Source organism: Heterodontus francisci, chromosome 11 (assembly GCF_036365525.1).
Source record: "Heterodontus francisci isolate sHetFra1 chromosome 11, sHetFra1.hap1, whole genome shotgun sequence".
NCBI lineage: Eukaryota > Metazoa > Chordata > Chondrichthyes > Heterodontiformes > Heterodontidae > Heterodontus > Heterodontus francisci.
In genome coordinates, this window is record NC_090381.1 from 78,525,859 (window position 1) to 78,548,427 (window position 22,569).

Here is a 22,569-nt window from a genome sequence, read left to right on the forward strand (position 1 = left end):
ATGGAAGATTGCGGCGGCTCCGTGGCGAGGGCTGCTGTTTTTTTCGTGGAGGCGAGCACATAAAATTCAGCCCACTATTATCAGCATAGGTGAGTTGCCACAATCTGGTCATTTAAATTCAGATTAATAAGGTGTAGTGTTAGAACTGACCATTGACGTGGTATCTTCAAGAACTGATGTGGGCAGCCATGTGTACCCTGAAATGTCACACCTGTAGCAGCAATTCACCAAGCTGAATGGTGATTCTCAGTATTTTCACCTGAAGATCAGTATGCTAGACCGTATCGTGTGCCGCTGTTAGGTCAAGGAACACAGCACCATTCTTAAGGTTTTTCTGAAAGCCATTTTTAATAAAGGTGGCTAAGGCCACCAATTTGCGATTGGTCACAAATGCTGTGCCATTACTGAAACCACTTTATCTGGGCTGAGCACATTGTTAGCTGTTGATTGTATAGTAATTATGTTCAGATGGTGGGCATTAACTGGGGTTTCACTTTTACTCTACTTAGGAGCAGGCAAAAACTGTGGTTGCTGGGTTAGGAGGTGCACGTTTATAATGTGTATCTCTTTGGAAAAAAAAATTATAAAAATGTGTAAAGATTAGGCTCCAGTTCTATCCTTCACTGCCTGGCTTTCTGGGATAGAGCACTGACCACTGAAGTTATACACTGAAGGACCAGTCATTCAAACATCCTATAGTAAACGCTCAGGAGGAAGATTGGTTTGCAGCTGCGACTGACTGTGGTCCCTGTCTAGTTTAAATAGGCTAGTGATCTTAGCTTGACACCATTCTCTGAAATCTGTCGTTCAAAAACAACAAGCATGAATAAAAGAGCCAATTACAAGCTTGTGAACCAAGCTTTTTCAGATGTTCAGGGTGTATGTTGTCATAACCATTTGCAATAGCAGTTTTCATATTACATGGCACAGAGTTGAATTCTGATGGTTTGAAGGCTGCTGAGGCTCCTGGTCCAGGGCATTTCAACACATCATGTACTCTTCATTCAAAAACTTTGTTGCAGTGGGCTCTTGACTGACAATGATGTTGGTTGACTCAAATGGTCAGGTTTGTGCAAGTGGATGCTGAGCAACACCCAGGCAATGGATGAAGCTCCAGCTTATCTGTTTCAAGCAATTAAAGTCTGTCTGTGAAGTCTCTTCTCAAGAGGCTTGTTGAGGACCAGCAAGTGATTAAAACAAGTGGTCTATCTGAGTCCCCAGATTCCTTGTTCAGTTTCAATATTGCAATGCAGTCTTTGTCTGGGCGCATTGTGTACGAGACAATTGCCATGAGGGAATGTGGATCTTGCAATTTTATAAATGGTGCCACAAAAATGTTTATAACCTTCCTTATTTGGGATATTATGTCGTTGGATGGTAATTTTTCATTGAGCAGCACCTCTAAACAAAGTCCAATTATCTTTCCAGAATTTCCATCTTTTGTTAGTACTTATGATGAAATGTAGTCTTAGTCCCACATGGATAATTAATAGTCAGTGTTGACTGGGAACTTTTTGGGAACAGTGCAAGATGCTGGTGGCTGACTGTTCATTGATATGACCCAGTGGATTCCAAGAAAGTAGTCCTGACTCCATCTCGTTGAGTGGAAGTGGCTGCACTTTTCAGGATCATAAATCAGGGCAAAGTCATTACTGGATACCAACTTTATAATTGGTTACCCTTTTTTATTGGATTGTGAGTAACCCTAGTCTGCATGGTGACTATCATAAAGACTGTGGCAGTTGAAGGGATTTCTATTGCCACTTGCTCTGGGCAGTTAGGGATGGTAATTAATGCTGACTACCATCTTCATATCCATGTCGAGAACAAATTTTGAAAAACTAGTGATCAGGAGTGGAAACCCTGGTTGGTTCTGCACACCCCCCCCCCCCCCCCCCCACCCACACACTTCTCCCAGCCAGGGGATGGTAAGAGCAATTGTAGAACACCTGTTGCCACGCCAGCAAAAATTGACCGACTCAGCGGAAACCAGAGATTGCATCTTGGAGCTTCCTGGTCTGTATGGCTCACCGCCACATCACCAGTATATTTGCTCACTGCACTATGAAAGAGGCTTGTTAATTGTGTGTATTCTACAGCAAAGATTTATCAGAATTGAAAAAACTAAATTATTAAAGGAAAAAAGTAATTATATTAAGCTGAGTTGAAATAGGACTAAATATGTTACTGTCAGGCTGGATATTTCATTGAAATTCCTACAATTGTCCATTGAACAGTTAATGCCACAAACAGAAAAAATAGGATTCAAATAGTCATATTCTTAGGCTGCTTTGATGAAAGATGTGGATTCCACTGTACAAATATATTAAGGTATAAGAGAATGTAATTTAGTAACAAAGCAATAGAAAACTCTTCTGCACCTTTTTGCCAAGATTGCACCCTTGCCACAGCCTTTTTTTGCCTCTATCGACACCTAAAATACAGTTGCATGCCAAAAAAATTATGTTGTAAAAGTACTTTTAGCTGATTAATACTAACAGCTGCTATTAACTTTAATTTACAAATGTAAGCCTTTTTTAAATTTTTTATCTGAAATATATTACATATCAGAAAGAATATAAGGATTCTGTTGATAAAATTGTGTCACTGATGAATAAAATCTTTTGGGGTAATACATACGGCCTTCTAAATGTGCAGATCACTGGATGGGCTTTCATTGTAAATATAGAAGTCCTCCTGGCTTCTTGTCTGTAGTTGAGAACATATTGCGTGTGCCCTTCCAAACAGATGTCATGAGCTTTGCCATTTATCATAATTTAGTAATATGAAAAATGTGCACTTTCAGACATTTTTACAGTGGGTTTTCTATCATTTGACAGATAATGACAAACACAATGAAGGCCAGAAGAAAGGCGATACCACTTTTGAATGAAAGCGTTGATGAACCTCTGCGGCGACCAGTTACGCCTAGCATGCACAGAATGGGTTATACACCGTAAGTAATCTGAAAAACACTGAATTTAGCAAAGCAAGTATTAAAAGAGCTAATATTTCATTTTCTTTAATGACCGGATTATTTGGCGGAAAATTATACATTCAGAGCTTTATCATTCATAATGTATAATATAAATTGTACTATGTTGACAGTTTTAATTTAGAATACATACCTGCAATTATTGTCTGCAATACTTAGCAGTTTGAGTTTTTAGATCCTTGGAATGGTGCAGTACCATAAGAAGTGAAACATCACAATGCAGATTGCTATTTATTGTTTATGTGAATTGAAAACTTGTAGCCACATCAGGTACAGAATAAATAACTTTCAGTGATGCATCATTTTATTTACAGTACATGATTATTGATATAATTCCAAACTATGGCTGAAACAATTAATGATGAAGTATCCATTTTAAAGCTATCTGTTCCGGAAGGAAAGAAATAGAAAAGCAAACCAAAGAAGGAGAATGCAGAAATTTATAAAAAGAAATTGAAATATAACTTGTTACAAAATGTGTAGTGCCTTCACTATTTATGAATGGAAGAATTGTGTATTTTGCATTAATCTTGAGTTTTTAAGATGTTTTTATTGAGTACAGTTTTTCTACTCATTTAGTTAGCCAGATGTATTTGTTCTGCACAGCATCTATCAAGATTTTGACTTATATGCCTTGTAGGTTGGGAACTGCTGTAGATAAACATGAAAATAGAAGTTCCAGCACAGAAAGCAACTTCTATTCACGGCAAAGCACTCGGCCACCTACTCGAAGTGGGAGCAGAACAAGTGTTTCTGAGTTTGGTGCTTCTCCAGTCAGTAAGTTGAAAAACTAAATTGATTGTTTAAAAATTCCAAGAAACTAAGGAAATGTTTTTTACTTAATGCCAAATGATTTGCTGATTTCTATTAACTGCAACTTGTACATGCATATTTTGCAATTCCTTTCCTAAATCTTTCAGTAATGTGCTGGTTGAAGCATATATTAAAGTATACAAAATCATTACATTGTACAATATTATTTTGAAAAAATAAGATGGGCTAAATTTCGGCACCTCCCCCAAGCTGATTTTTGGGGGATCAGGGGCATAAACCTGTTCAGGGACATGTTCCAGCACATCCCTATCTGCTCCAATTTCCCCATGGCTGTACTGGATGGGTTAAAGTGCACCTTCTTACATGTGGGCAGATACATGCAAATTAAATTTAAATGAGGGAAATATGGCCTCTGCTGTATTTAACATCACTTCCCCTCATTGAATACTGTTCCCAAGGGCCACCTATTGTGTATCAGTGCCCAGCATTCATCTGTCAGTAGAGGGAACCCCTTGGAGGAATCATCAAATAGTTTGTGATGGTGATGTCGGAGTATGATATACACACATCACAAAAAACAATTTTCAAAGATGCCAGTGTCTTCAGATAGCACAGTGTTTGCTTCTTCCTCCCACTCAAACCTGGGACTAATGTCATGGTGTACTGGGCAACTGTGGTCGCTGCAATCCTATATGCCTAGGAGACTTAGACAATCTACAGCAGGCACCTCAAGGCACTGGCGAAATACCACCAACGCTGTCTCCGCAAAATCCTTCACGTTCATCGGCAGATAGCCGGTCTAATGTCAGCATTCCTGTCCCAAGCCAACATTCCCAGCATCGAGGTGCTAATCACCGAAAATCAGCTTCGTTAGGCGGGCCATGCCACATATATGCCTGACACCATGCTCCCGAAGCATCTGCTCTACGCTGAGCTTCTCTATGGCAAAAGACTCCCAGGAGCACAGAGGAAATGCATTAGGGACATTCTCAAGGCATCCCTGAAGAAATACACATCCCCACCGACTCATGGGAGTCCCTGTTCCTCGACCACTCAAAGTGGAGAAGGTGCATTCAGGAAGACACCAAGCATGAAATTCCGACCACTATGTTTGCAGATGATAAGCCCAAATGGACTCATAATTAACACCAGGAAACAGAGAGGGATGAGATGTTAAACCAAGGTCTTTTTTTCAATCTGAATAGGCAATGACTGATGGACTAATCATCCAAGACAACAAAAATCTGAAATTTCTTACCAACATTTTTCAATCCACACAAGCTGCACTGTACAAATGATGTTTATGTCCTCCCAACAGCCCACTCATTTATTAGTGTTCTTTATGCTGTTCCATGAATTCCCTCAGTACATAAATTTTGCAATTAGGATGCCCAAAATTGTACAGAGTTTTTACTAGGACTAAACTATTCAAATTATTAATTTATTAATGGAAATGTTTTGATTGTATTTTTTCTGCAGATTTTGATCGCAGTACATCACAGTTGGGTTCCCCAGTTGGTGATTTTGATCAGGATCTCTCAGCAGCTACAAGTTTGTTTGGTATCAGGTCGTTTGACAAATTGAATAGGCAGTCTATCAGGTGAGGAGACAATGCAAATACTAAAATACACAAAAGTACAAGAGAAGTCTTCATGAATTTTTTGTCATAGTCTGTGTAAAAAATACAAACATTTGTATTTTCATCCATCATTGCTCATTTCATCTGTGTCTTTTGTAGGAAGTTAATCATTCCACTAATATTACAGTCATGATCACATTTTAACAACATGCACTGAACACTGCATTAATACTAATGTATTAATATATGTTACGACCGAGGCGGGAGCAACGCACTGTCAATTCAGTCGCATCACACCACAGTTTGCAGCATATTATTAAAGCTTTCCCACCCAACTGGCAAACAGCCAAATTAAACCCTCTAGTAACCCCCAGAATAAAACAGACCAAACCAGGTATCTTTAGACAAGAGCAAATTAACTATTTATTAAAAAAACTAAATCTTAAACACAATTAAGATAAACCTATGTCTAAAGACCTTATAACTTCTTATTTTAACCTAACTCCCCCATGCACACACACACATTCAAAACTAACAGTTAACCGGTTTTAAAAGTGGTGTTTTTTTACAATTAGCTGTTTCTTTAGGATAAACAAATAAGTAAGTCTTTGTGGTTACATTCCTGATGGGTGAGGTATTCTAATGTGAAAATAATCAAATGCTTCGTGAAGTCTTCACACAGATTTGATGAAATAGTCCTTCAATAGATAGGCATTCAAAACACTTCGACTGCAGCAGGCATCAAGACCCACTGGTGAATTCCAGAAAATACAATCAGTCAAGAGAGATTCAATCTTGAAGCAAATACTTCCTGACTTGGAAGTAAGGAAAAGGAGTTTGGCTACCTTCAACAATACAAATGGTGTCATTAAAAAAAAAAGGTTTTTTTTCTCATTAGGCAATTAACTTAGCCTGTAGTTCTTTGCAGAATTTCTACTGAGAGAATAGACCGCTCTTTTCTTCAGTAGCATGCCTCGCTGGACAGGGTCTCAAAAACTAGTTCAGCTGCTTTTTCCACAGTTAAGTGGAAACATTATACCATGTGACCTCTCTCTCCTGCTGTGACTGAGGGACAGGTACAGCTGGCACCCTGTGCTCAATCTTAAAGGCACACTGTTTTCAAGCAGAGTCTTAAAGGCACACACTGTTTTTAATTCGAGGAGAAAATAAATACAAGTCCGTCACACCTCCGCCCTTGGCGAAATGAAATGCCATTCTTAAAATGCATTTCACTACAATGCAAAAAAAAAAGAAACTTGGAAAAAACACTAACATTTTCCACATTCATGCACCATTCACTGTACTGATAATTTACAGCATTTTCTTTATATCATCGTCATCCATATAACTTAACATAGTTAAATTAGTGACTTAGCGTTGGCAATAACCTTGTTTTTCCCTGAAATATATATAATTTTCAAATGATAAGGCTGTAACAACAAACTCCATTTAAATATTCTAACATTTCATTTTTTTAATTTTTCCACAAACGTTAATGGGTTATGGTCAGTGTATATTAGTATTTCTTTATAGTCTTGGCAGACATATACTTCGAAATGTTTGAAAGCCAGCAAAAGTCCTAATGTTTCTTTTTCCACAGTGGAATACTTTTTTGATAGCAATTTAGTTTTCTTGAAAAGTACCCTACTGGCTTCTCCATGTCTGATTCATCATCCTGCAATAGGACTGCACCAACTCCCAGGTCGCTGGCATTGATCGCTATTTTCAAGGGTTTAGCAAAATTTGGAGCAGCCACTGGTTCATTAGTTAAGATTGCCTTTAGCTTTTCAAAAGCTGCCTGGCATTCATCTGACCATACTACTTTGTTCTTTTTTTGTAGCAAATCGGTTAATGGAGCAGCCACAGTACTAAAATTCCGTACAAATTTCCGATTTAAAAACGGAACATCCCTAAAAACCTCATTTTTTTCCTGTTTAGATTTAGGGATAGGGAACTCTACTAAGGCTTGTGCCTTTGCCATTTTTGGCAAGACCTGTCTATGCCCCAAGACGTGTCCGAGGTAAGTTACTCTTGCTTTTCTGAATTTGCATTTTTCTAGATTTATCACTAAGTCCACTGCTTGTAGTTATTTAAACAGAATTTTTAGCTGGTTTAAGTGTGCTTGCCAAGTGTTACTCTATATTAGTACATCATCAAGATACACTACACTGTTGGGAACACTGGCTACCACCTGATTCATTAATCTTTGAAAAGTGGCTGGGGCATTTTTTAGCCCGAATGGCATCATCCGGCACTGATAAAGACTGTCAGGTGTTACACAAGCTGATAAGTTCCTTTGGCTCAAGGAGCCAAAGGAACTTATCAGTATCCCTTTAACAAGTCAAACTTGGTAAGAAACCTAGCACTGCCTACTCTGTCAATACAGTCTTCTAAACGCGGAATTGGGTAGGAGTCTGCCTTCGTTACCATATTTTGTAGTCTATACAAAATCGGGTTGACCCGTCAAGTTTAGGTACTAGAACTATTGGTGAACTCCAGCTGTTTTGACTAGGTTTTATCAAATTGTTTTCCAGCATGTACTGGATCTCTGCTTTTACGTGGGTCTGTTTGTCCAGACTTAAGCGGTAAGGATGTTGTTTTAAAGGAACGGTTCCCTCTATATCCACATCATGTGTGGCTAAGGTTGTACATCCCGGCTTATCCCTACAGACTCTTTGAAACGTTGTGAAAAGCCTGGTTAGGTCTTCACGTTGTTTTGTCCAATTTTCCTCACCATTCTTGATTCGCTAATCTGATATTTGGAGGTTCAATCTGAGAATTGTCTAGGCCTCTTTCTGCCTCATCCTCTCTATCCTTTTCCTTCTCAACAGTCCCCATTACCTGACAAACATGTACTGTCTTATCCTCCTCCCTGCGGTAATATTGCTTTAACATATTGATGTGACACAACCGGGTCTTCTGCTGGCAATCAGAGGTGTCAATCAAGTAATCTACCTTACCCACTCTTTTGATCACTCTATATGGGCCACTGAACCGTGCTTTTAATGGTTCCCCCTGTAAAGGTAACAACACCAATACTTCATCCCCTGGTTGAAAATTACAGGTTTTTGCATTCTTGTCTGCCCATTTTTTCATATTGACATTGGATGCTTTAAGGTGTTCCTAAGCCACACCGCAAGCTTTCGTGAGCCTTTCCCGGAACAAAGCTACATAGTCCAGTATCAAAGATTCATTCCTTTGTTCCAAGAATCTGTTTTTTGTGAGTTTTAGAGGACTTCTTACTTTATGTCCGTAAACCAATTCGAAAGGACTGAAGCCTGTAGACTAATTCGGCAAATAAAAGGAAGTCTAATCCTTTATCCCAGTCATGTGGATATTTGTGACAGTATGTTCTAAGAATTCTTTTGAGAGTTTGGTGGTATCTCTCTAAAGTTCCCGTGACTGTGGGTGATATGCTGAAGATTTCAACTGTCTAGTGCCCAAATTGCCCATGACTTCTTGAAATATCTTAGACATGAAATTAGAACCTTGATCCGTTTGAACTTCAAGTGGTAACCCATATCTCATAAAGAACTGGGTTAACTTTTCTACTACTATTTTATTAGTAATTGTCTTCAAAGGAATGGCCTCTGGAACTCGAGTAGCCATATCCATGATGGTATGTCTTGATGTCCCGCTTTTGTATTTGGCAAGGCTCCTACACTGTCTATCAATACCCTGCTAAGTGGTTCCTCAATCACTGGTATGGGAACTAGTGGTGCCGGTTTTATGATAGGTGGCAGTTTTCCCACCATTTGGTATGTATGGAATGTCCCACAAAATTGTCTCACATCCTTTGTAAGACCTGGCCAGTTATAATGTTGGCTTATGTGTGATTTGGGCTTCCAAATTCCCCTATATCCTGTAAAAGGAATGTCATGTGCTAACCTTAATAATCCCTGGCGATATTTAGGTGGTACCACTATCTGTTCAACAACCATCCAGTCTTCGTCTTCAGGTCGATGAGGCGGTCTCCATTTCCTCCTCAAAACTCCGTTTGCCATATAATAGCCTTCTGGAACTCCTTTTGCCTCAGCTTCTGACACAGCCGTTTGTGCCATTTGGTATATCTCTGGATCAGCTTGCTGTTGAATGTCTCATTTGGATTATCTAAATCCCCAAATAAGGTTTCAGATAGTTGGCTATCTGCCACTTTTACCTCCGACAACAGATCCTGTTTAGCCATTGCTCGGGTGACTACACACACTAGAAATATTGCTGGAGCTTGTTCCTGTAGTTGCTCCGTTTCCCTAACTTCATTTGGTTCCTCTGTAATTATAGGAGAAACTGATACTTTTGATCCGGCCAAATCATTTACTAGGAGTAGATCAATTTCCTCTACTGGCAAACTGTGGACAGCTCCTACAGTTACCATCCTAGATATTAAGTCACTCTCTAGGCGTACGTTATATAAAGGTATGGGTATATACTCCCCGCCAATTCAAAACCAAAACTTTAGCGTTCAAGGCATTCTCTGGTGGAAACATTATATCTTTCCCCAGCAAGAGGGTTTCAGTCGCTCCTGTATCCCGGAGTATAATGGCAGGTTTTCCTGTCTCACTTAAAGGATATGGAGTTACTTTCCCCTTTGACAAAAATTCATCATAACTTTCGGGAGTCTTATTCTTAACCTCTACACTCACTTTAGTTTTTGTGTCTGGTTTTACAGCTGCCATTAAAGCTATAGCCTGGTCTGCTATACTTTCATTCGGAGTCTTTTCCTCTGCGTTAGCTTTGCATACCCCAACAAGTCCTGTGGGTTTACCTCTCATTTACCAGCATTCTGAACGAAGGAGACCTATTTTGTGACAATAATAACACTTCAGCTTGAAAACCTCACTTTTATCCTCAGCACCTTCCTTTCTGGCCTGAGGAGGTGATCCTGGGGCATTCCCAGCTGTTCCTTCTTGTCCCCGACTACTTGCCTTCCTTTCACTCTCCCACTTTCTATCTTTCTCGGGTTTATGAGGGTGATGGACAAAAGGTTTTGGCTTATTCACAAGCTCAAAATTGTCAGCAATTTCCACTGCTTGCCAAGCTTTCAAAACTTTCAGGTTATCTACATGAGTTCTCACTACTGAAAGAATGGAATTTTTAAACTCTTCGAAGAGAATCAATTCTCAAAGGTTCTCATGTGGTTTCCATCTTTAATGCCCAGATCCAACAGTCAAAATTAATTTGCTTCACCCTCTGAAATTCTATATACGTCTGCCCAGCCAATCTCCATAAGTTCCGAAACTTCTGACGGTAAGGTCGATAAGGTCCCACATAAGAGGTTAGTGTGCAAAATTAAAGCACATGGGATTGGGGGTAATATACTGGCATGGATTGAGAATTGGTTGACAGACAGGAAACAGAGTGTAGGAATAAACGGGTCTTTTTCCAAGTGGCAGGCAGTGACTAGTGGGGTACTGCAGGGATCAGTGCTTGGGCCCCAGCTATTCACAATATATATTAATGACTTGGGTGAGGGAACTAAATGTAACATTTCCAAGTTTGCAGATGACACAAAGCTGGGTGATGGGGGGTGGGGGGTGAAATGTGAGCTGTGAGGAGGATGCAGAGAGGCTCCAATGTGATTTGGACAGGTTGGGTGAGTGGGCAAATACATGGCAGATGCAGTATAATGTGGATAAATGTTAGGTTATCTATTTTGGTTGTAAAAACAGAAAGGCAGATTATTATCTAAATGGTGATAGATTGGGAAAGGGGGAGGTGCAACGAGACCTGGGTATCCTTGTACATCAGTTGCTGAAAGTAAGCATTCAGGTGCAGCAAGCAGTTAGGAAGGCGAATGGTATGTTGGCCTTCATTGCAAGAGGATTTGAGTACAGGAGCAAGGATGTCTTACTGCAGTTATACAGGGCCTTGGTGAGACCACATCTGGAATATTGTGTGCAGTTTTGGTCTCCTTATCTGAGGAAGGATGTTCTTGCCATGGAGGGAGTGCCGAGAAGATTTACTAGGTTGATTCCTGGAATGGCAGGATTGACGTATGAGGAGAAATTGAGTCGACTAGGCATCTAGTCACTAGAGTTTAGAAGAATGAGGGGATCTCATAGAAACCTAACAAATTCTAACAGGACTAGACAGGCTAGATGCAGGGAGGATGTTCCCGATGGCTGGGGAGTCCAGAACCAGGGGTCACAGTCTCAGGGTACGGGGTATGCCATTTAGAACCGAGATGAGAAATTCTTTCACTCAGAGGGTGATGAACCTGTGGAATTCTCTACCGCAGAAGGCCAAAGGGATCAAGGGATATGGGGAGAAAGTGGGAACAGGGTACTGAATTAGACGATCAGCCATGATCTTTTTTTAAATGGAGGAGTAGGCCCAATGTTTCTATGTCTATGTTTCTATGTAAACTTTAGGGACTAACTCATATGCAGCAAGAATAGGCTTTTTTTCCATCTCATAGTCTGCAGAAGCCTCTTCAGAAAGCATGACTTAAATTTCATGAGCTCTGCCTGCCACCCTGCTTTGCATAAGCAGCGTCCAGCTTTCCTTCGGCCATTTCATCTGCTTGGCTATTGTCATGCAGGCCCCCACCTGCCAAGAATGAGGCACATTAAACTTCAAATTGTTGCTGGGAAGAAAAAAGGGCCTATTGCAAGGAATTGCCACAAGGAAAGACATTTTTGCATATTAGCAGACAGTGTTGGAACAAAGGAACCAGTCCCTGCTCCCCCAATACACAGAACGGACGTGGTCAGACCAGTTTAGTCACTAACTGGCTGTTGTAGAGTTTTGAACAGAGAGTTTTAAATTGGAGAAGAAAGCTCCTGGATTGAGAATATCTTTCGCCTGTCTGCTCCCATCTCTCTCTCAACAGCTTTGGAATCCATTGAAGACACATGAACCCCAAGAGAGAAAAGTCTCCTACAGTGAACAAGGCTTAAGAAGAATACTGGGCCCCAACGAAAAGCAAGAATTACCTACAAGCAAGAACTACCTGCAAAGGACTCGACAGTGAGCTTGAAGCACAGTAACAAGAAACTCTTCAGATATTGCCTCAAACCTCTCCACTTTAATTTTCTTCTCTTTTCTGTCTCTATTTGCATATGCGTATCACCTATGCATGCTAGTGTTGTGCATGGCGTGTATCCATAGGCGTTAACCAAATTAGAGTTTAAGTTTAAATAAATTACACTTTTCTTCTTTAAACCTAAGAAAGCCTATTTGTGCTCATTTCTTTACCTTATAATTGAAAAGTGGTGAACAAGGGGGAGCTCAAAACACGGTGTGTTTAAAATTAAATCCTGTTACAGTTAGACCAGGTGAAGGCTGAAAGGGACCCCTAGACATCTTTCTCACCTGATCGTAACTCTTTTTTCAAAAGATATGAAAAATGCCTCTATGTCCCTTTCCTCAAACTTAGGAAGAGTTTGTATAAATTTAAACAGCTTTTCGCTGGGTCCTGAGCTGAATTCAGATTCTTCCTGACCTGAATTTTCCCTGGAGTTAAGACTACCCTTTTGTCTTTGCTCCAGCTCTCTTAATTTAAATTCCCTTTCTTCTCTCCGAAATGCTCTCTCTTTTTTTTCCCTTTCCTTTTTTCAAGTTTTCTTATTGCTGTTTCTTTTTCTGTTTCCTGTTGAAGCCTAAGTTTTTTTTCATTGCTCCTTCCTGCTCGTTTTTCCATTTCCAACTAAATTCTAGCCAATTCCACTGCATCACTCTCTAACTTACTACCTTCTTGCTCCTCGATATCACGGACTTGTATTTATTTTCTCCTCGGATTAAAAATAGTGTGTGCCTTTAAGACACTATTTTCAAACAGTCTTAAAGGCACACACTGTTTTTAATCCAAGGAGAAAATAAATGCAAGTCCGTGACAATGTTGCTTTCATGTCTCTTTTTACAGTGAAGTATGTTTCCTATCTCATCTGTGCATCTATTTTAAAGGTTAGCTCCAAATATTTCCAAATATTATGGTCAACAATCCATTAGTGTAAACTAGGCAGGGCAGCTTTCTGTCTGTTTTTTAATGTGGACATTAAGCATTGCTTGGATGCACCACAAAGAAGAAATTCTAGATGGTAGAGGAAAGGCTTTCATGACCCACCTTATTTTCCTTCCATTTAAATTAGCAGGAAGGAAATCAGGTAAGCCCTCTTCCTTGCCAGTTTTTCTCTCTCTGCCCTCTGTCCAACCTTAGCATGGTTATGTCAAGGCTGAATCAACTGCAATTCAGTGTTAGTGGTCATCAGATTTATGGTTGCGTTCCCTTGTCTCCATTTTATCTTCCACTGTCTTTACCCTGGCATCCGTTTTGTCCACTTAATACAAAAAAGAAACGAGGCTTACAGACTGGCCAACTGAGATTCATTTGCAAAATGCTCCAGTTGCATTGTATTTTTGATATCTGCATCAATGCAAAAACTTATCTTGGGAGCAAAATCACTGGACTGATGGTACTGCACCCTGAGGAAATAGTTTCTCATTGCTTTGGTTTTCCACCAGATGCTATACTAATTTTAAAAAATTGAACTACCTGGGAACTTTTTTGAAGATTTTTTTGTTAGAAAACACAAACTGTTTCACAGATTCCTCACTAACATTAAAAATGTAGGACCTTAAACACTAGTGAACACAGCATTGCAAGCAATGCTCTGCTTGCCTGATCAATGAGCAGTGCAAAACCAGTTGTATAACAGCATCACGAATCTACAATGCTCTAAGCAGGTAATGGTCTCAAAATAATATCTGGAATTTGGAAATTGAACTTGCCAAAGATCTCAATTGATCATTAACTTTTGAAAGTTTTGGAAGGATAGAAGATCTCTACTTATATTGGATGCGATAAACAAATAGATTGAATTTGTTCAATCTGTTTGTTTGTTGAATGGTTTATGATTGAGGGAAGAATATGAGGTTCTTACTGAGCAGAATGGAGTCCTCCTGTGATCTGTATAAAATGCTTAAATAGTGCAGTAATATTTAAATAGGATTGCTGAGTTAGTTTTTTTTTGATGGATGTGGTGTTTTTGCTATAAAGTTAATGTTTTGCATAGAGGGTGCAGGTTCTTACATTGGCACTTTATGCTCCAATTAAAGTCAATGAGTTCAAGAATTTCCATGTAAACTTCATCTTCATAGAATAATGGAAATATCCGAATTGTTATCTATTTCTTGATTGCCTTATTACATTTGTTGAGGTGATAGGTTTGATAACTATTCCATGTGGTTTTTGGTTTTGTATTGTGAATTTTAAATTCCTCCTTCCAATTTTTGAAGTTGATAGTATGTAGAGTGAACAGCATAGTTATGAACACTTTACCTGATCATGGTAGAAGTGGAATTATAGCACCATATAGCAGCCAGTTACATTGCAAGCATTTTTTAGTTACTCAGCAGTTGACATTTGGTGAATTTTGCCATTATTATATAAGATAAGGAGCAGCATTAATACATTTTCTGACAGTAGTGGCAGAATTAGCTTTGTGTCATGAAAATTAAAATGTGGTTTAATAATCAGGTGTTAAGTGAGATGTGCTATCAACTATCTTTTATTCATCCATTCTGTTGTTTCTGCCCTTGCAGACAAAATGAGTACGAAGTTGCATTTGATAGTAGGCCGAAGATTCCTAGGACTCCAGATGTATCTACAAGTCCACAAAAGATCAAGACTCCAACAATTGTCCCTCAGTTTTCTCAGTCTGGTCCTCAACAGACAAGTCGTCCAAGTTCTTCAGAGTCCTCTAACAGAAGCAGACAGAGTGAGTAATAAAGAGCAGGGAGGAAGTCTTAAGTTTATATGTGGTCTCCCTGCTCCCCATCCCAAAGCTTCTGCAACATACTGCATTACAAAATGGTAGGAGTTAGGGCATTACAGAGGGTTGTAATGTTCCTCGTCTATGGAGGGGAAAAAATCAGCTTGTTTCTAGTTCCTGATTGCTATCTGGTGGTGCCTGTTGGAAAGTATGCATGTAAGGGTGTTAGGTGAAGACAGCCGTCAGCTTACTTGTCATTCTGTCTAAATTCAGATAGGTTGAAAGTAGTTACATAGTGCACTTACTGCTTTCCTTGGCACAAGTGTTTCTGTTTGCTTTCTCCTTTTCTGCTTTATATTTTTCCTCATTGAGTTTTTTCCCCCTCTTTTCAGTTTCTATATCTTTCAATTACTTTCTTTCCTCTGTTCATAGCCGACCTGGCAGTGGGAGGTTGTTGGTGTTTGGATGCAAGCAATACTTTTCTGTTGCATTTTCCTATTGCTGCCAAGCAAGCAATAACATTAGTGGCCGGGTATTCTATGATGCAAGTGAAATGGCTCTGTTTAAAATCTCGGTTTTTGGGCTCACTCAGTCTGTTAGAAAATAACGTATGTAACAGAGTCAGTACGGTACAGAAGGAGGCCTTTCAGCACGTCGGGTCCATGCCAATTCTCTAGAGCAATCCAACTGTGCTGTTTAAGTACGTATTGCGTCTCCCTATCCTTTCTGCCAAAATGCATCCCCACCTCACGCTAGCCTATCAATGTCCTGTTGTAGTCGATTGGTATCATCCTCACTGTCTGCCACACTTCCAAGTTTGGTATCATTGGCAAATTTTGAAATTCTACTCTCTATTCCAATATCCAAGACATTTGTTTATAACCAAAAAAGCAGTGGTCCGAGCACTGAACCTTAGGGAACACAACTGTCTACCATCCTCCAGTCTGAAAAACGATCATTTACTACCACTTATTGTTTTCTGTACTGAAGCCATTTTCTATTCAAGCTGACACTAACCCTCCCATTCCATGAAGCCTCAATTTTGTTAACCAGCCTTTTATTTGGTACTTTGTCAAACGCTTTATAAAGATTCATATAGACCACACCCATTGCTTTCCCTTCATCAGCCTTCTCTGTTACTTCATCGGACAATTCATTTGGATTAGTCAAGCAGGATCTGCCTTTTACAAATCCATGCTAGCTGTCCTTAATTAACTCAAACCTGTCCAAGTGCCTGTTGATTTTTTTTCCTGATAGTATATTGTTTCTAAAACCTTACCCACCACTGATGTTAAACTGACTGGTCTGTATTGACTAGGAATGTCCTTACACCCTTTCTTGAATAGAGGTGTTACATTTCCTAGTCTCCAATCCTCTGGCACCTCCCCCGTATCCAGGGAAGATTGGAAGATTATGGCAAGCCCTTCCACTATCTCCACTCCTACTTCCTTTAGTAACCTGTGATGCAAGGCATCCGGACCAGGCGACTTATCCACTTTAAGCATAGCCAGCCTTTCCAGTACATCCTGCCTATCAATTTTCACCCTGTCCATTACCTCTACCATCTCTGCTTCTACTGTTATTTTATTAGATTCATGTTCCTTAGTAAATACAGGTACAAAGTACTCATTAAGTATTCTAGCCTTGCCCTGTGCAAATATCACCCTCTTTGTCCCTAATAGGCCCCACCCAGCTCACAACCCACTTACTATTTACATGCCAGTAGAAGATTTTTGGGTTCCCTTTTATGTGAACTGCCATTCTATTCTCATCTCTCTCTTTGTCAGTCATATTTTTCACTTCACTTACGCTCTCACCTTTATTGTGTTTGGCTTGGTTCTTGCTTGAAGAATTCACCTGACATGCATCATACACCCTTTTTTGGTGTTTCATCATATTCTCTATCTGCCTTGTCATCCAAGGAGCCCCGGCTTTGGGTCTTTCGCCCTTGTTGGAATGTACCTAGCCTATACCTGAAACATCTCATCCTTAAAGATCACCCATTGTTCTGTCACAACTTTTCCTGTCAGTCTTTGGTTCCATTTAATCCTAACTAGATCCCCTCTCATCCCATTGAAGTTAGCCCTCTTCCAATTTAGAAGTTCTATAGATTGTTCCTTGCTCTTCTCTATTATTAATCTAAACCTTATGATATGATGATCACTCTAACTCAAGTGTTCCTTTACAGACACTTGGTCCACTTGTCCACCTCATTGCCCAACACCAGATCCAGTAACGCCTCCTTCCTAGTTGGACCGAGAACATCCTGGTCAAGGAAGTTCTCCTGAACGCATTTCAGAAATTCCTGCATCTCCTTACCCATTAGTCTAACATTATCCCAAATGATATTTGGATAATTGAAGCCCTCCAACATCACCACTCCATAGTTCTTGCATATCTCTGATTTCCCTGCAGATTTGCTCCCTTATCTCTCACTATTTGGAGGCCTATAGAATACCCCCAGTCATGTGATCATACCTGTTTTTCTTCTCAACTCTAACCAAATTGATTCTGTCTTTGCCCCCTCAAGGACATCCTTCCTTGTCAACACTACAATGTCTTCCCTAATCAGTACTGCCACCCCACCTCCCTTTTTTCCTTCCCTATCTTTTCTGATCACTTTGTATCCTTGAATATTAAGCGCCCAGTACTAACCATTTTTAAGCCATGTTTCCATTATTGCCACTACATCATATCCACTTTCTGTTATTGTCACTACATCATATATGTATACACTGTCTAATTTCTTTCTTTAATAGTACTGTGTTTTGAGAAATAAGGGTTATCTGTCTTTCCTTCTTTACGTTTCCTACCTTTACAAGTGACTACATTTCAAAAATACTGAATTGGCTGTGCAGTGCTTTGGAATCTCTTGATACTATGAAAGCCATTATATAAATGCAAGACCTTATTTTTTTATAGCTCATTTCAGATCAATGATCCTCTGTTTTTGCTGACATGGATTTTATTGCACTGTATCATTTTGGGGTATGGCTTTCCATACAAGTAAATTTGCTGTGCATTCTTGATTTTAGTTGAACTATTCATATGTGGAATCCTTTTGTCTCTCCTTGCAGTATTTCTATTTAGAAGACCATTAATGCAGCGTGGATATAGATAGTTCAGTTTTTTATTTTTATTGTAAATAGTCATTTGATAGATTAGGTACAAAACTTAAAACACACACAAACAAGCTCTACAGTTAAACAATTGGAATAAATGTTCCTGCTGTTGTAGCAAAGGCAACTCAACTGTAGATAACATAATATTTGATGCTACTTATTGCCAAATTTTTGTATTGTTCTGATATTTTGTATTATGAACGATTGGCTTTGAAAGTGTGTACTCATATCTTCTATCCCACTTTTTTGTAAGACATTGCTGTTTCCTGTTTAATGCTTTCATTGGCAAATCGAAGTGTTGAGGAGGAAATGTAGCACCACAGAAAATCTGCAATATAGTTGGAATGCACAAATCCCCAAAAGCTTTAGTATATTTTTACTTTTTTAATCACTACCCTTTGTTTTCTAAACTGGAAATTTAATTGAACCATTTTGAATTGCAAAGAGGCTGTTTCGACTAGTTTGGTTGTAGACCAATTTTCATTCCTCAGCAGTAGTAAAACATATTCAATGACATTTTGATGGCCTAATCATGTTATTCAGTAATTGGGGGAAGCCATTGTTCTTTATTGCAAAAACACATTCTTCGTTCAATTTATGCACTTACAAAAGTTGTGAGCCAGATTTATGTTTTGTGAATGCTTTTTTTTCAATATTTATTATTCATGCAACTTTTGGGTTAAGTTTCAGCTTGGTTCAATTGATAGCATTCATGACTCTCAGTTTAAAAAATTGTAGATTCCAGCCATAATCTAGGACTTTTATTTGTTCATGGGATGTGAGTGTTGCTGGCAAGGCCAGCATTTGTTGCCCATCCTCAACTGCCCTGGAGCCGTTGCAGCTTTGGTGTAGGTACACCCACAGTGCTGTTAAGGAAGGAGTTCCAAGATTTTGACCCAGCGACAGTGTGGCTTGGAGGGGAGCTTGCAGATGGTGGTTTAGTTTAGTTTAGTTTAGTTTAGAGATACAGCACTGAAACAGGCCCTTCGGCCCACCGAGTCTGTGCCGACCATCAACCACCCATTTATACTAATCCTACACTAATTCCATATTCCTACCACATCCCCACCTGTCCCTATATTTCCCTACCACATCCCCACCTGTCCCTATATTTCCCTACCACCTACCTATACTAGGGGCAATTTATAATGGCCAATTTACCTATCAACCTGCAAGTCTTTGGGTGTTCCCATGCGCCTGCTGCCCTTGTCCTTCTAGGTGGTAGAGGTTGCAGGTGTGGAAGGTGCTGTCAAAGGAGCCTTGGAAGGTTGCTGCAGTGCATATTGTAAATGGTACACACTCCTGTCATGGTGCGTTGGTGGTGGAGGGTGTGAATGTTTAAGGTGGTGAATGGGGTGCTGATCAAGCGAGCTGCTTTGTCCTGGATGGTGTCGAGCTTCTTGAGTCTTGTTTAAGCAAGTGGAGAGTATTTCATCATGCTCCTGACATGTGCCTTGTAGATGGTGGACAGGCTTTGGGGAGTCAGGAGGTGGTTACTTGCCACAGAATTCCCACCCTCTGACCTGCTCTTGTAGCCATATTATTTATATGGCTGGTCCAGTTAAGTTTCTGGTCAATGGTAATCCCTCAGGATATTGGTGGTGGGGGACTCAGTGATGGTAATGCTGTTAAACATCAAGGGGAGATGATCATTGCCAGGTACTTGTGTGGAGCGAATGTTACTTGCCGCTTATCAGCCCAAGCCTGAATGTTGTCCAGGTCTTGCTACATGCAGGCACAGACTGCTTCAGTAGCTGACGAGTTGAGAATGGTACTGTGCATTTATCAGTGAACATCCCCACTTCTGACCTTATGATGGAGGAAAGGCCATTGATACAGCAGCTGTAGATGGTTGGGCCTTGGACACTACGATGAGGAACTACTACAGTGATGTCCTGGGGCTTAGATGATTGGCCTCCAACAACCACAACCATCTTCCTTTCTGCTTCGTATGACTCCAAGGGGACTTCAATTGACTTCAATTTTGCTACGGCTCCTTGATACCACAGTCGAATGATGCATTGATGTCATAGGTGTACTAGATTGATACCTGGAATGAGCGGGTTGTCTTATGAGGAAAGGTTGGACAGACTGAGCTTGTTTTCACTGGAGTTTAGAAGAGTGAGGGGAGACTTGACTGAAGTATATAAGGCCCTGAATGATCTTGACAAGGTGGATGTGGAAAGGATGTTTCCTCTTGTGGGGGAGTCCAGAATTAGGGCATGCTATTTTAAAATTAGGGGTCACCTTTTAGGACAGAGAAGAGGAGAAATTTTTTCTGAGTGTTGTGTGACTTTGGAATTCTCTGCCTCGGAAGCTGTTGGAGGCAGGGTCATTGAATATTTTTAAGGCGGATGTAGATAGATTCTTGTTAGGCAAGGGAATAAAAGATTATTTGGGGTAAATGGGAGTGTGGAGTTCGAGTCAGAAACAGATCAGCCATGATCTTACTGAATGGCAGAGCAGGCTTGAGGGGCCGAATGGCCTACTTCTCCTAATTTGTATGGTCGTCTGGCAGTCACTCTCACCTCGCCTCTGGTATTTAGCTCTTTCGTCCATGTTTGGACCAAAGCTGTGATGAGGTCTGGAGCTGAGTAGCCCTGGCTGAGCATCGGTGAGCAGGTCGTTGCTGAGTAAGAGATACTTGATAGCACTGTCAATTACACCTTCCATCACTTCGCTAGTGATTGCGAGTAGACAGATGGGGCAGTAATGGTGCATCTACAAGATGCACTGCAGCAATGCACCAAGGCTGCTTAGACAGCACCTTTCAAACCCGCGACCTCTACCAACTAGAAGGACAAGGGCAGAAAATACATGGGAACACCACCACCTGCAAGTTCCCCTCCAAGTCACACACCATCCTGACTTGGAACTATATCGCAGTTCCTTCACTGTCGCTAGGTCAAAATCCTGGAACTCCCTTCCGAACAGCACTGTGGGTATACCTACCCCAAATGGGCTGTCGCGGTTCAAGAAGACAGCTCACCACCACCTTCCCAAGGGCAATTAGGGATGGGCAATAAATGCTGGCCTGGCCAGCGTCGCCCACATCCCATGAATGAATAAATAAAAAAAGACTGGACTTGTCCTGCTTTTTGTGGACAGGACATAGCTGGGCAATTTTCCACATTGTTGGGTAGATGCCAGTGTTGTGGCTGTACTGAAATAACTTGGCTAGGGGAACACTAAAATAAAAGCAAAATACTGCGGATGCTGGAAATCTGAAATAAAAACAAGAAATGCTGGAAATACTCAGCAGGTCTGGCAGCATCTGTGGAGAGAGAAGCTGAGTTAATGTTTCAGGTCAGTGACCCTTCTTCAGAACTGGCAAATATTAGAAATGTAAAAGGTTATAAGCAAGTAAAGTGGGAGTGGGGCAAGAGGTAACAAAGGAGAAGGTGTTGATAGGACAAGGTCACAGAGTAGCTGACCAGAAGGTCATGGAGCAAAGGCAAACGATATGTTAATGGTGTGTTGAAAGACAAAGCATTAGTACAGATAGGGTGTTAACAGACTGAAAATTGAACAGCCGCAAGTACAGACATGAAAAAAAAACAGTGGGTAAGCAAACTGAACAAACTAAGATGAAATAAAATAAAATAAACACAAAAAAATTTTTTTTAAAGGAAAAAGATGTTCACTGGAACACTGCAGCAATCCCAGGACAGAGATGTGAGCAGGGGGGAGTGTTGAAATGGCAAGCAACTGGAAGCTCGGGGTCATGCTTTCGGATGGACGGAGGTGTTCTGCAAAGCGGTCACCCAGTCTGCGTTTGGTCTCCCCAATGTAGAGGAGAACACATTGTGAACAGTGAATACAGAATACTACATTGAAAGAAGTACAAGTAAATCGCTGCTTCACCTGAAAGGAGTGTTTGGGGCCTGGGATAGTGAGGAGAGAGGAGGTAAATGGGCAGGTATTAAACCTCCTGCAATTGCCGGGGAAGGTGCCATGGGAAGGGGACGAGGTGGTGGGGGTAATGGAGGAGTGGACCAGGGTGTCAGGGAGGGAACAATCCCTTTGGAATGCTGACAGGGGAAGGGAGGGGAAGATGCATTTGGTCGTGGCATCACGCTGGAGGTGGTGGAAATGGTGGAGGATGATCCTTTGGATATGGAGACTGATGGGGTGGAAAGTGAGGACAAGGGGAACCCTGTCAGGGTTCTGGGAGGGAGGGGAAGGGGTGATGGTAGAGGTGCGGGAAATGGGCCAGACACGGTTGAGGGCCCTGTCAACCACAGTGGGGGGGGAATCCTCGGTTTAGGAAAAAGGAAGACATATCAGAAGCGCTGTCTTGGAAGGTAGTATCATCAGAGCAGATGCGTCGGAGATGGAGAAACTGGGAGAATGGAATGGAGTCCTTACAGGAGGCAGAGTGTGAAG

At 40.7% G+C, this 22,569-nt stretch overlaps 1 protein-coding gene across 7 annotated transcripts in view; it reads left to right on the forward strand.

Moving 5' to 3' along the window:
- Positions 1-22,569, forward strand: part of LOC137375320 (lisH domain-containing protein ARMC9) — a 143,637-nt gene that overhangs the window by 110,552 nt on the left and 10,516 nt on the right. For 6 of the 7 annotated variants that reach the window (XM_068042296.1, XM_068042302.1, XM_068042301.1 and 3 more), the window contains 4 exons: positions 2,841-2,956; positions 3,636-3,772; positions 5,249-5,369; positions 14,892-15,067. In XM_068042296.1, coding sequence (XP_067898397.1) covers positions 2,841-2,956; positions 3,636-3,772; positions 5,249-5,369; positions 14,892-15,067 — 550 coding nt within the window. Of the gene's footprint in view, positions 1-2,840; positions 2,957-3,635; positions 3,773-5,248; positions 5,370-7,286; positions 7,369-14,891; positions 15,068-22,569 lie in introns of those variants that run through there. The other variant, XR_010975986.1, reaches the window with a different exon arrangement.